Below are 14,722 nucleotides of genomic sequence, written 5' to 3' on the forward strand. Positions count from 1 at the left end.
CTCAATAAATACTGGTTCAATTATTAAGTAGCGTGATGGAGGATCACTGGAGATCTTGGCTGGAGAGAGTCCGATCAGAGATTTTCAAGATGACAGACAGGGTGAGGATGGGTTAGACAGCAGAGAAAGTGGCCCGAGAGAGGAGGAAAGAGGGAGCTGAAAAAGTCTGATCATTGATAACATGGTCCTCATGTGCCTGGGGCTGCACTGGGGGAATCCTCATCCCAGAAGGTGGGGGCTACGATTGTCTGTACTTTACAGATGAGGAAAGTGAGGCTCAGAGTGGTTAAGTAACTTGTCTAAGGTCACACAGCCAGTGGAGTCAGGACTTGAACCCAGGGTATGTAGCTTCAGAGCCCACATTTTCACCACATTCACACCATCTCTTGGGCAGTGGAGAAGGGAGCGAGGAGTGGGGGAGGCTGGCTTCGGGCCAGCCTGGGGGGCTAAGGAGACAAGAGGAAATCAGTTACATTGAATAGTTTTATGGTTGGTGTTTTGGCTCTTGTGTCCCTTCCACTCCTCCATCACACAGAAAGGGGACACGGACACAGAAATGACAGCTGGCAGGAGGCAGACTACAGAAGCCACTTGCTCCAGGGGGGTCTGGCTTCTGGGGGGCTGGGCCCTGGGCATTATGGCCCATATTCCCGATGGCAGCCAGAGCACCAGGCGCCCCACACTTCCACACCCTTCTTGAGGGGTCTTCAAGTGTGTTCTCGGCGCTGGAGGCAAGGGTGAGGGGCACTCCAAGCAGAGCAGCTGTTTCTATCTTCACTTGATCTACTGCTAAAGTGTGAGGACTCCCCTGGCGATCCAGCGATTAAGACTCCGCGCTTCCACTGCCGGGGGCACGGGTTCAATCCCTGGTCGGGGAACTAAGATCCTGCACGCCGCGTGGTGTGGCCAAAAGACTAAACAAACAAACCAACCTAAACTTTTTTTTTTTTTTTTTTTTTTTTTTTTGCGGTACACGGGCCTCTCACTGTTGTGGCCTCTCCCGTTGCGCAGCACAGGCTCCAGACGCGCAGGTCCAGCGGCCATGGCTCACGGGCCCAGCCGCTCCGCGGCATGTGGGATCCTCCCGGACCGGGGCACGAACCCGTGTCCCCTGCATCGGCAGGCAGACTCTCAACCACTGCGCCACCAGGGAAGCCCCCAAAACATTTTTTAAAAAGTGTGAAAACCCCTATTCTCCTCCATGGCTCTGCCCCCCACCCTGTGGCATCCCCGGGGCACTTCTGACAGAGGGCCTAGCTTTGCAGATGCTGGGACCCACGGCCGTGAGCATCACCTCTTGACAACAAATCTGGGGAAAGCACTTGTCTTTTCCTCCCAGGAGTCCCACAGCCTGCCAGCTCGGCCAGCCCTCTTACCCTCTGTGTCCAGCCTGGCAGCCAGGCTGGCACAGGTGCCCCCCTGACCCCTTCCAGGCCTCTCGCCATTTCCCTGACAGCTTCATTTTTCTGGTTCTAGGCTTGGCATTGGGCAGTGGGACTGCGGACCTACCAGCTGCCCAGGCCCTGGTCTCCTGCCTGGACATGGCAGGAGCCATGCTAGGTTGTAAAGGTTTGGGTGGGGGCGGTCTCTGGGACCCTTCCAGCCCAAGTCCCTGGTTCTGTGCCACAATTTCGTTTTTAAACCAATCCAGTATATAGATGGCAGATTTCACAGAGATTCACTCTTTAAGGCAGATTTAGCATTCAACAAATATTTATCAAGCACCTTTTATGTACCCTGCCCTGCAAAGACACTGGGCTGGAGAGACTCGGGAATATTCATTTCCCAGCACCGTGCTGGGCCTTGTTTAACTCCGCCACAGCTTCTCCTTCTCCTCTTGCTACTACTATTACTACCAGACACTAATGCTAATAATAATGACGGGAACCCAGCTGGTGGCTGACCCCCTCTGCTCCCATCCTCCCAGCAGCCCCCAGGCTCAGGGACACCAGGGGCGATGTGAGTCAGGCCCAGGATCTGAAGCAGGTGAGTATTCAGCAGGTTTGGTTGAGGATGAAGTTCCGAGAACACCCCTCGGGCGGGCAGAGCCCACACTGTTTGCTCCCCACCCCTTCTCTCACCTCCATCCCCTCCGGGGTTGGGGGTCTCCCCAGCACTATAGCAGGGCAGCCCCTTCCCAAAGCCAGATTCTTGGGCCTCTTCTCTCAGACCCAGGGTCCACTCCCCACCTCCTTGCTGCCCACCACGCCCACCCTCTGAGGCTAACAGCACCCCAGCCAGCCAGAGACAGACAGCAGGGTCCAGGACCAAAGGTCCCCAGGACTCAGCCAGAGAGGGGCGAGCCCACCAGATAGAACAGCCAGGTCATGCTGCATCTCCACAGCCAAAGAACGGACCACAATTTTACAAATAACGGGGGGCCGGGCCCTTTGGGGATCATGGTCTAGGCTGATCCCCACAGGGATGGGGGCACAAGAAGTCAGTCTTCCCTGTCACACCAGGGTGTTGGCCAGAGGCAGGAGTAGGAGGGGTGTGGGCAGGGCCTGCAGAGGAAGGAAAGGGGGAGGGGTGGCCCAGTCCAGGGCCTGGGACCCACAGGTGTGTCCGGAGTCAGCCCCGGACACAAAAGGCCAGGCGCTGGCGGTCTCCTCCGCTGCCTGGCACCCTTGGTGCCGGGGTGGGGGACACATCCCAGGCCCCCAGGCCCTCATCGCCCCCCACACCCCCGCGGTGTGCACGCGGGGCAGGGGTCTCGGCCGCCGCCTGTCCATCCGCTTAGAGACGCGCGCGGACGAGGGCGCGCGCACCCGCCCCGGCCTCCCCGCCCGGCCCCCCGCTCCCCTACCTGGTCTTCCCCGTGGCGGCCACGACCCCCCACCCAGCCGGGCTCGGAGTCCCGGGAGGGCAGCCCGGGGCTCGGCCTGGAGGCCGCGCGGCGCCCGGAGACGCCGGGTCCCGTCCCCATGGCGGCCGGAGGAAGCGGCGGTCTGCGCCGCCCGCCGGACAAAGCGCGGAGCCCCGCTTCCTGCCATTGTGCGGCCGCGCCCGCCCGCTGAGCGCGCCGGGACCCCGGGGGCGGGGAACACCCACCCTCCCGCCCGCAGCCCGGCTCTGACCCCCGGCCCAAAGGTCCTGGGCTCAGAGGGTCCCTCCCGGACCTCCTCCTTCCTCCAGGGGAACTCCTTGGATGCTGGGGGCAGGGGGCCCGCCGGTGACAAACGCCCTCGCCTTGACTGCGGAATCCCGGCCCCCGCCCAGTCCCGCGGGCGCCCCACTCTGCTCAGACCTCCATCCCGACCCCAACGCAAACGGCTGGGGCACAGGAGATCCCTCCCGGCCGAAAGGGCATCTCAGTCCCTTCCCCCAGCCCTGGGGACCCCCGCCCCAGAGCCTCAGCCCGGGGGACCTCTATCCCCTCCCCTGAGGGAGCTCCCTTAATGCTGGCGGCAGAAAAGGGGGGACCAGACCAGGGACACATCCCTCTCTGGGTCCTCAGACCCCCGCTCCCTGTCCAGCCCCGAGGACATCTGTCTCTGCTCTGACCACCGACTTCCCCGCCTCAGCCACAGCCGGCGCTCAGAGGCCCTCCTGGGGGTCCTCTTAGTGCCCGCCCACAATCCAAGCGACCCCCGCTCCCACTGCCCAGGCCAGTGGTGCTGGCAGAGGAGCAGAGGGGCGCCAGTGACCACAGGTGGAGGCGGCGGGCAGAAGGCAGGCGCGCGGGGCGGAGAGGGTAGTCCTTGGGGAGCCTCCAGGAGCACAGTGAGACGGGGGTGTCGCGGAAAACCCCGCAGCCCAACTCAGCTTTCTGTGAGGCCCCTGCTGCTGCGGGCTGGTCCCTCCGGCCCAGGGGCCACACGGGAGCTTCCGGGTGCCCTACCGCCAGGGGGCGCTCATCAGAGACTGGCGAGGACGCCGACCAGGATTGGGGTGCCGGGGTCCCCACTGTAGGTTGTCAAAGCGCTTTTATACTCATTCCCGGGAGGCGGGCACTGTTATCTTCATTCATCGCGTGGCGGATAAAGTGAGGGAAAAGTCCACAGGCAGGACTGACACCCAGACTTTTGACTCTGAGGTTCTGGAATGGCCTCCCTGGGGAACTCCTCAGGACCCATGGGGGAGGGGGACATGCTGTCATCAGCCCCCCCCCATCCCCTAGTCAGCTCCCCCTCAATCTGGTTCTGGGTGGAAAGAGGGTGGGAGAGCAGCAATTTATTCGGGCCAGGAGCTTTCCAGGACCCCCTCTGCTCCCAAATCCTGGGCCATCCCCCTGTCCACACCACTGGCAGATCTCTTGTAAACTAAAGCCTGATCATGTCACTCCTCCACAAACCCTCCTGTGGCTTCCCATCTTGCTTAAAATAAAATCCCAACTGTGGCCTGGCTCCTACCGTGCCGTCTGGCCAGTTCCACAGGGTGGTCCACCGTGCTGGATTCCTTCATCCCTACAACTCACCAAGCTCAGAGCCTGCACCTCTGCATTCTCTGTCTGGGACACAATGTGCCCCTGATCTTCCAACAGCTGGCACTGGGCCCCACCTTAACTGCTACCTCCCAAGGAGGCCTTCACCCATCTCTCAAAATAAATAGCCCCTTATCCTGGAACTCTCAAACCCCTTACATTGAATTATTTCCTCCGAAGCAGCTATTACTACCTGAAATTATTTTATTTCTTTGTTCATTTCTTGATTATCACTTTTCCCTGCTAGACTATCCTCTCCAGTGGCCAGGAGTCTTGGCTGTCTGGCCCACGCTTCATCCTCGGCACTTAGAATAGTCCTGGCCACCGTAGATGCTCTGTGCAGACTAGATGATAAATGGATGAATGAAAGCAGAGGAAGGGGCTTCGTGCCAGAGAAGGCCACTGGGGCCTGAAAGGTCTTGGCCAGGATGTCCCTTTCTGTGGCCAACAGTCAACAAAGCGTTCCCCACTGCCTGTCCACAGGTTCTCTCCTTCCTCCTAGCATCCACGACCTTGGCTTGCTGGCCCCAGGCAGGTCCGTTTCCACCTCAAAGCTTGGAGGTGTTGCACATGCCCCCTGCCCCTACTGCTGCCCCCCGTGGCCAGCCGCTGAGCAGTCCCAAGTGCCCAGGCCTGTGCCAAGTCCTGTTCACTCTTCTAAAAGACCATAAGGAGGAAACACTGGTACTACCCCCATTCAACAGACAAAGAAACTGAGGTTCGGAAAGGTAAAGTGACTTGTACTAACAGCAGATGCCCACTGGACCACTACCCATGTGCCTCAGGCACAGGGAAGGCATGGGGACATGAAGGCCAGCCAAGTGGTGGTTTGGGCAGCAGGGCCTTGAGGTCCACCCCCTTGGGGACAGGGCAGATCCCCAAGCCCACTGGCCTAGGGTAACCAGGTTGCATCAAGTGGAGACCATCAGGGCTGGGCCAGGGCAGGTCACCAGAGGTCACCTGAGTGACCAGGTTCTGGCCACCCTGAATCATGCTCCTGCCTGGGTCCTCCATCCAGGGCTGGGGCTGCTCCTTAGAAAGCCAGAGCCAAGAGTGCAGGGTCAAGGAACCTGCAGAGCAGGGGAGGAAAGGCACCCCAGGCCCCTGCACCAGGGGAGGGAGGAGGCCTCATCAGGCTCTGAGGTTCCCACCTCCTCTCTACACAAGAGAGCTGAAATGGCCCATGCGCAGGCCCAAAAGGTCCCGGCCCCTGACTCCCTGGGGAGGGGGCCCCTCCCCAGCCCAGCCGCAGCTCCAGGCTCATGAGTCAGGACTGGCTTGTTGAAACTGATACCGAGAAACCAGATGCTGGGGCTGATGAATAATGGAGTCACCAAGGCAGGAGCCCCCCTCCCACTCCCGCCCAGCACCACCTCCCCAGCCCCAGAAAAGCAGAGGCCTGTGGGCATCCCCTCCCCCACAGTGGGCTGGGGCCCCAGCCTGGTCTGCAGTGGGAGAGGGAGCTCCTTGTCTAGGAGAGGTCACAGGTCTGGTCCAACGTCTGGAGCCAGTTCTGTGCTCTGTCCACAGAAGACTGGCCTAGAACCAGGAGTTGGGGCTCCCTGGCCAGGGGGATACCCCTGCCCAGGGGCTCCCTATCCGAGCTAAGCTCCCCTGGGAGACTACCAGCCCCAGGGCCCCATCTGGTACCTTGGAAATCCAGGGGTGGAGGCCGCACGCGTGGGCACGTCGGCCGGTGGGGAGCCAGCTCTGCCAGGCTGCTCTCCTGCTCCCAGCGGCCCACCTGGCTCCTCCCTGCCCCTAGGCCTCGGCCTCACCCCTCACCCCTCACCCTGGGGTCCACCCGGACGCAGAGCCTGCCCTAAGGCCCTGCCCTGTGCAGGGCAGATGGCAGGGGTGTAGCGCCTCTCTGCAGGCCAGCCCTACTGCACCAGCTGCAGAAGCCAGCAAGGCCCCTTCCTCCCCAGGGAGCCGAACAGCTGGGACTGGTCGGTGCTAGGGGGAGAAGGAAAGGCTGTGGTTCATGAACTTCACCTCCTGCCCAGTCCCTGCACAGGACCCCGGCGTGGCAGCCTGTGCCCTTCTCCTGGCGCCTCTTTCTTCAGAGCCACACAAAAGGCTCCTTGGGAGGGAGTGGGGCAGAGAGCACAGGCCTGGGCTGCGGGAGACCTGCTTCTGGGGCCCATCTACCCCTCTGCCCTTCCCCACCTGTGTGAAGAGGGCACTGGCCAGTTCTCTAGAATTTTCTATCTAGGGATGGCTGCTGGGTCCCATTGTGTGCCTGGACTCTGGCAAAGGGGCAGAGAAATAGTGAGATCCTCCTAGAGCCCCCCAAACCTGGGGAAGGCAATGGAGGAATCTGTGGGGCCCTGGGCCCCCTGGGCCTCCAAGTCCTCAGTCTTTCATCAAGGTGGGCCAGGGCCTCTCCTGGCTTCGTGGGTCCTGTCCCTCTGCCCTTCCCCCTAGCGGGGGCCAGGCTTGGCCCAGGCTGCCTGAGGTGCAGACTCTCGCGCCCCCTGCCGGCCTCGAGAGGGCTTTCCGCCTGGGACCGACTCGGACGCCCAGATGGGGCAAGGTCGCCGAAACCACCCAACCAAGCCGCGCCAAAGCCCCTTCAGATGCCCTCGCCCCACCAGCAGCCCTCACACCAGGGCTGGGGCCCTGCAGACTCCTCACGACCATGTCTCCCAGCCGACCGCACCCTAGAGTCACTGTGGAGGCGGGCGCTGGAGCCCATTCCACCCTCAAGTAAGCGGAGGCAAGGCCAGTGGCGCCCATCGACACCCACCTGCTGGCCTAGGACTGTGCGGGACCCTCCACCCAGGGTTCTGTCCATTCATTCAGGGAGAGTCTTGGCGCCCGGACCCACCCCCGTCCGGACCCCAGCTTCCCCGTGAGACTCACCTAGGGACAAGGTTCTCCTCCCCAGTGGCTGGGGCTCGGGCCAAGGCTGCCAGAGTCCGACGGGGCCGCGGGGAGAGGGGGACCGGAGCCGCCCGGCGGGCTCGGTCCGCTCTGCGCCGGCTAGGCGCGCTGGGCGTAGGGGAATTACGGTAGGCCGGCGCGGGCGCTACCACCTGGGCGGGCCGGGACGTACCATCGGCGCGCCCGGCTGGGACGGGGGAGGGTCTGCGGTCCCGGGAAGGGCCCGGCGCCCCACCCGGCGGCCCAGGGGGGGGCAGGAGGGCCGGCCGGCGCTTGGAGCTAATCTAGGGTCCGCGCTGTGGACAGAGGGGAGGAGGCGCTTGTCACTGTTTCCGAGGGGGCTGCCCTTTACAGACCTGCGAAAAGTTCAAAGTCTGTAGTCTTTAACCTGGGCTTGAAGACCCGAGCTCGCCCGCCTCCGCCTAGGGCCCGCGGCGGGACGCTGCCCCCGGGGTCCAGGCGGGGTGGGGGGGAACCCGCAGGCCCAGCCCGTCACGGGAATCGCCCCAAGCCAGGCTCGCTTCCGCTGGATTCTGAACGGCGCCCTCCACGGCGCCTGAGAAACGGGCCCGCCTTGCTCCGTGCCTCCCTCTTTTTTCCTGGCCCACGCCTAGCAGGTCCTGAAAAAGGGGGCCATTCCGCCCTTTGGTGGTTCCCAGCATCTTGAGTTTAGAATAACTCTGCCCTCAGGACTGGAGGTGGAGATAGTGTCTGGGGACACAGGGATCCCACTGAGAAGGCAGGCCACCCAGCCCCAGGCACACCTCCCCGCTTCCCTAATTACCGAAGCTAGCAGATGGGCGTGGTTGGACTGGGACCCCCGCGGGAGCCTCCGGGTTCAGGCCTACCTGCATTTTGCCAATTCTAGACCACCTCCGTCAGGCCCCTCACCAGGCCTGGGCCTCCAGGCTGCTGGAGCCCCCTCCTAATGGGAGCTACCCTCCTTGTCAGCACTGACCTTCCTGGGGCTGGTCCACACCAGAGCAGCTCATCTCCGCCAGGTAGCATGAGGTGGGTCCTCTGTCTCTGCCTCTTGGGCACCCCAGGCCTTCACCTTCTCCCCTCCAAATTACTTAGCCAAAGCCCCCAAATTCCCCTTGCATTGCTCCTCTGGTCCTGCCCCATTCTCCAGCTGCACACTGGACTGCCCCCTGTCTACAGCTGACTAGCATCTCCACAGACCAGCCACCTCCAGAGATCCCCAGAATCTGGCCATTCTCTAGGGCACCCTGGCTGGCCTCCTACCTCTTACCCCCAAAGCATTGCCCAGGAGAATAGGTCACTCCCTCTCCCATTATTCACTACATCCTGCCCATTCTTTCTCCACAGGGACCTCAGATCCACCCCTTCCTCTGCCCTGTGGCCACTGGTCTTCATCTGACAACCCCTCCCCTAGACACACACACCACCCTCCCGACTCATCCCTGCCACCTCACAGCCCACTGTTAAGCTGGAAGAGAGCTCTGAAGTCATCAAATTGAATCTCCACTCTCTCCGCTTAAATACTTCTAGGGGTGGGGTACTCACTATCTATACATCAGGGAACAGCTTCAGCTGTTGGAAACTCTTGCCTATACTGAACAAAAGCTCACCTCCCTGCCAGGCCCCTTGGGACCCATGCAGAAAAACTCACCTCCCTTTCCTCCTGACAGTTCCTTAGAAATGATAGGCTCTGAGGACAGACAGACCTGGTTGAGTTCTGGCCTTGCCTGGGCAAGTCATCGCACCTCCCTGTTTCTCAGTGTCTTGTCTCTAAAATGGAGATGGGGTGGTCCCTACTGCACAGGGTGCGGGTGAGGACTAGATGAGGTCCCTGTGGTGAGGCACTAAAGCAGGGCCTGGCACACAGTAGGTGCTGAGTAAATGGCGGCTGCTAGAACTAATACCTTTAAGGATGATGTCCTAGCGTCCCATCTCCAGGATAAACACCCCCAAGTCTTCTGCCCCCTCAAATGTGGTCCCCTAGGCCAGTGTCAGCCCTCCTCCATGTCCCCTTGTGACCCGAGGTGCCCTGTACAGACTTTCATCAGAGTGCCCAGCTCAAGGGAGCCCAGACTCTGCCCCGTGGTTAACTTGCAGCAGGGCGGGGCCCCCCACCGTGTCACCACCTGGCACCCTGGGAGAGAGGGAGCAAACACTTCCTCCGTCTCCCCGACAGGACACCTGCCCTGGGAACTGGACAGATGTGTAATAAACATTTGTCTGGCTGGGTGGGGTTGGCTGGGGTCTGGGATGGGACCCAAGGAGGTCTCAGATCTCAGGGAGGGGAAGGAGGACACGCACGAAGTCTAGGGGTTTCTCTCCCCCTGCAAGGAAGATGGACACGTGGTTGCAGATAGCATCCTCTTGAGCACCTGCAGCAAGCCACACTGTGCTAAGCAGTTCACACGTAAACCCTCTTTTTCACCCTTGTTGCAACTTGAGAAAACTCAGTTTCCAGATGACGAAACTGAGGCTCAAAGAGGTGTAGTGACTTGCCCAGGGTCATGCAGCGGGAAAGGGGTGGGCTGTGACCCTGGAGCTCCCAGGTGTGGGCTACTCTATACATCTTCATCCTGGGGAAGGGTAGGGACACACCTTCCCTCCGGTCATCCCCAAGGCAGGTAATCCAGACGCCTCACCTGGACATCAGGGTGTTCCCTCTTCAGCTTTGCCTCCCTTTCCCCAGCCCCTCCTCAGCCCTGCTCGCTCCTTACATCCTCAGAAAGCCTCCTGGCTCACTCAGCTTTCTTCCAGCTCAATACCCCCTCATTTCTCTGGACACCAGCAGCCTCCTCCAGGAAGCCCATCCTGGTTATCCCCATCCTTCTAGAGTGAACTCCAGGGACAGGAGGTAGGGGTGAGGTGGCTGATTTATCTCAAAAGCCCCAGCACCCAGGAGAGGCTCAAATAAAACCTCAAGGGTGGGGCTTCCCTGGTGGTGCAGTGGTTAAGAATCCGCCTGCCAACGCGGGGGACACGGGTTCGAGCCCTGGTCCGGGAAGATCCTACATGCCATGGAGCAACTAAGCCCGTGCGCCACAACTACTGAGCCTGAGTTCTAGAGCCCATGAGCCACAACTACTGAGCCCATGTGCCACAACTACTGAAGCCCACGCACCTAGAGCCCAGGTTCCGCAACAAGAGAAGCTACTGCAATAAGAAGCCTGCGCACCGCAATGAGGAGTAGCCCCCCCCGCTCACCTCAACTAGAGAAGGCTGGTGCTCGAGCAACAAAGACCAACGCAGCCAAAAATATAAACAAATAAATAAATAAACAAACAAACAAAAAAAACCCTCAAGGGTGGGCCAGGAAGTGGAAGGGTCCAGCCCTGTTGGAAGATGGCCCTTCAGGGTAGCCTGGGGGGCCAGTTTGACAAACCCAAGTCCTCACTTCCCTCCTCCTCCCAGTGGGGCTGGGATGCAGCTCCAGGAGGGCAGAACCTTTGCTCCCTGGAGATCTCCAGGGCCTAGAACCAGGTGTGGCACAGCAGGTGCTTAAAGCTGATTTGGTGACTGAATAAATGACGTCATCTCCTTCAGAAAGCTAGTCACATCCTGCTAGCCGTTCCTCGAATGGCTGGGGAGGAGAGGGAGAACGATGCTCTCCGTCTCACTCCAGGCCAAGCTGTGCCAGTCATGCTGTGGGATGTGGGCAAGTTCTTTCGTCTCTCTGAGCCTCAGTTTCCTTATGTTTCACATGGGAATAATAATAATGCATTTCTTCTGAGGTTCCCTCGAGGGTTCAGTGAGACAAGCATGAGGGCCCAACAACCTGCCTGCTGGTTATTATTATCACCAACAATAGGATATTCTGGAACTTCCCTGGTGGTCCAGTGGTTGGGACCCACGCTTCCACTGCAGGGGGCACCGGTTCGATCTCTGGTCGGGGAACTAAGATCCTACGTGCCACACGGTACGGCCAGAAAATAGAAAACAACAATAGGATATTCTTCTCTCCTCCTTCTCACCAGACCTGGGTGTCATTCACCTCCTCTCACCCTCTGCTCCAGCCTGCTCATACCCTTGGCAAGACCTGCCTCCCACCCCTTCTTTCCTGCCTCTGTACTTCTGCCTGTGGCAGTCCCCCCTTCCTGGAGGGCCCTTGCCTTCTGCTCTGCCTATCTATGTTTTCACTTCCACCAGAGGTCACCTCCTCCGGGATGTCCTCCCTGACTAGCCCTTCTCCCTCTGATGGCTCAGGCATCCTTGTCCCCCAAGTCTGTGTCATTTGTCCCAGAGTGGGTCCCACCAGTGATAGGACTTGGGCTCTCCCCCTGCAGGCTGGGTGACCCTCTGGCTGCTGGTGCCAATGTCAGCCATGCTGAGTTGCAGGCAGCCCAGGGCTGGGACCTGGAAGCTGCAGAGGGCCCACACATGCTCTGACACCAGCTCTCATCTCACAGGCCTCACCCCTGGCCCTTCCTGCGGCAGCTTGTGGGCCCGCCCCAGGAGGAGCAGCTGCCCACAGGAGAGGCTGGGACAGTGTGGCCTGGCCCCCTTTGTCATCCCTGCGGGTCAGGCAGAGGGCCCAAGGCTTTGCAGGCCCCTGGCAGGATGTAACTGAGGATAACTGAGGCCAGTTTGTTGCCAGGAGCCCCCATATGGGGGAGAGGCAACCAGCCAACACCAGAGCCCCGATGCCAGGCACCAACCGTGCCAGCAGATTGCATCTGACATCACAGCCACCCCCTTGCCTGGTGACCACGGCAACTGGAAGCCTCCCCCTCCTCTCCCCGCCCGCGGAACAGTCCTCCACGTTCCTTCTAACCGTGGTCTTCCTGTGCAGAATGTAAGTGCGTGTGTCTGGATGGAGGGGGGTAACAGGGTGGCATTTTTAATTTCCTGCAGCTGGCAGAGCTGAGCTACACACTGGTTAGGAACAGGGCTCTGGCACCATACAGATCTGGGTTCTGGGTTCCAATCTCAGCTCTACCACATCCTAGCGATGTGTTCTTAGATGGGCTGCTACCTCTCAACTATAAATGAGAATAATGACAGGACAGATGTCAGAAGGCTAGAGGGAGGAGACAGAGTCCTCAGTGCCCACAGTGAGTTGTGGCAGTTACAACTATTGTCACTCAAATGCGTGCTGGGAAGGGCCAAACCTGGGTTCAAACCCTTGCTCGGTCTCTCCTGAGCTGTGGGGCCTCCTCCAAGTCACAGGACCTCTCTGAACCTTGGTATCTTCATCTGGAAAACAGGGCAATGACCGACACCTTCCCAGCAGAGCTGCCACAGCACAGAAGGCACAGAGCCCAGCACGAACCAGGCAGAAGTGCCCCGCCGTCACTGCTATCCTTATCCCTCTTGTTTTGTCCACTCGTAGCTCCCAAGTCCTGACACTCCACGACCAGTTGGTCCCTTCTTCCCTTTGTCATCCCCAGGCCCATAGTCACTATCACAAAGTCCCAAAGTGTCCCTGACCCATGCCCAGGCCTGAAGAGTGGCCTGGTGCCCCAGGAAGAGTGCCCGTTGGGCACTGGAATGGAACCTTGGTGGGGGGTGGGAGGGGGGGTGTCCCTTCTTGCTGATTCTCAGTTTCCTCATCTGTGACATAGAGCGGCAGCTCCCGTCACCTCAGGGCTGTAAGGACTGCAGTGCAGGAAAGGGCTCTGGGGCACCCCTGCTCCAGCTGCCCTTGCAGAAGTCCCCCCCGCTCCACTGTTTCTGAACTGGGGTCAGCCCCTCTGCCTCCTAAGCCAGCCACCCTGCGGCCCTGCCCACCCCTGAACCCACACGACCCTGTAGCCAGGCCAGCTGCACCCCTGCCAGGGCCCTGTGGATTTCCGGGCCTGGACAGCGAGTGCGGTTAGAGCCCTGTCCCCTCTGCCCCCAGCTGCTCCCCGGCCCTCCAGCCACCCTACCTTAGCCGCCCGCCCCTTGTCCATGCAGTCGGGGTTCTCACAGCACAGCCCCTTCTCTTCAGCCAGGCTCCGGTCTTCTGAAAAGGAGAGAAGAGGGTTACTAGTCGGGCGGGGCCCAGGGAGGGTGCGCCCAGGCTGGGGCACCCAGGCTCCCCGGGGCCCCAGGAGCCTCCCGACCAGAGGATGGGTGGGGCCGTCTCCTCAATGCACCCTTCAAAGGAGGGCAGTGTCCCTTTCTCTTTTAAATGCCAACTTATCTGCACGGGAATCTGTTAGCAGAGCCCTTTTCTTGTAGCAGCTCCCCAGGGAAAGTATCCAGATTCCAGGGGGAGAAAACGTCTTTGGAAATGAGCAGCTCCCTCTCTCTGTACCACTAGTCTGGGGAGGGGGGTGGCTCAGTGACCTTGGGGCCCCAGGGTTCCTGGGGGATCCCTGCAAGACTACGGGGGGAAGGGGGATGCCAGGGGCCCAAGATCCCTTCCTACCCCTGTCCTCCACATCGCTGCCTCTATTGATGGTCTCCCCCGCAAAATCCTGGGGTGGTCCCCCTCACCCGCTGTCCGTCTTTGACCCAGCATTTGGTCCCCTCCAAGCTAGCTGCCTCTCCTCCTGGGGCACAGCAGCGGAGGGGACAAGGAAGGGGGGAAAGAGGCTGCCCGCCCCGGTCAGCTTGCAGGGCCAGGGGAAGGGGTGATGAAGCGCGCCCCAACACGGGGCACAGTTTGGACCCCCGCATCCCTGATTCCGAGACCGGCGTCTACCTCCCACCGCGAGCAGGCCTTCCCCAAAGGAGGCGGCAGGCTGAGCCCCCGCCTGCCGAGGGGAAGGAGCTGGCCCTGCCCTCCCATTGATCCTCCCCCGCCCCAAACTCCCCGGCCTGCCCGCGATGCCCCTCGCCCGCGCCCCTCCCCGAGCCGGCGCGGAGGCGGCCAGGCCCGCCGGCCTGCATGGCGAGGCCCGGCCGGGGGCCCCGCACTCACCCATGGAAGAGGCGCCGGGAGGCCGGGAACGCGGGCGGTGCGGGGGGCGCCGCGGGTCGGGGGCGAGCGCAACGGCGGCGTGGGGCGGACGCCCGCCGAGCGCCGGGGGAGAGGCCGGAGCGCCGCGGCCGCGGGACCCTCTGCGGCTAGAGGCGGGGCGGGGCAGGTGGGCGGTGGGAGGAGCCGAGCGGCGGCCCCGCCTGCGGAGGGCGGGACTCCGTGCCCCGCCCCCTGCGCCCCTCAGCCTGGACCCCCGCTGGGCAGAGCCTGCCCCCGGGCGCGGGGTATCTGCCGGGAGGACGCGACCCATCCTCCCTCCCCACAACTGGAGCCTTCCCCTCCTCTCTGAAAAGTCGTGGGTGTGACCAAAGGCCATCCCTCCGCCCCTCAACTCCCTCAGCCTCCCAGCCACCTCAAAAGAAAACACCTCTGTTTTTGATGTGGTCTGGAGACATTTTCTCAATCTCCTGGAAAGTGGGAATGAAGGCATTTTAGACAACTCTGCTATTTCTCCTGGCCCCAAAGGTACCGTCTAAGTGGAAACGGTGCCTTCTTGTAGATAGGCATGCAGGTCAGGACAGATCTCT

The 14,722-nt window shown here is 61.1% G+C and overlaps 1 protein-coding gene across 3 annotated transcripts in view; it reads right to left on the bottom strand.

Moving 5' to 3' along the window:
• The window catches only part of PLEKHG5 (pleckstrin homology and RhoGEF domain containing G5), a 28,482-nt gene extending 14,225 nt beyond the window's left edge, over positions 1-14,257 (bottom strand). For 2 of the 3 annotated variants that reach the window (XM_060028428.1, XM_060028601.1), the window contains exons 1-2: positions 14,136-14,257; positions 13,156-13,232 (exon numbers count right to left, since the gene is read on the bottom strand). In XM_060028428.1, the coding sequence (XP_059884411.1) occupies positions 13,156-13,232; positions 14,136-14,139 (81 nt within the window). In that variant the 5' untranslated portion in view covers positions 14,140-14,257. Of the gene's footprint in view, positions 1-2,806; positions 2,927-13,155; positions 13,233-14,135 lie in introns of those variants that run through there. The other variant, XM_060028513.1, reaches the window with a different exon arrangement.
• Positions 14,258-14,722: the final 465 nt, after the last annotated feature.

This window comes from Delphinus delphis, chromosome 1 (genome assembly GCF_949987515.2).
Source record: "Delphinus delphis chromosome 1, mDelDel1.2, whole genome shotgun sequence".
Lineage (NCBI taxonomy): Eukaryota > Metazoa > Chordata > Mammalia > Artiodactyla > Delphinidae > Delphinus > Delphinus delphis.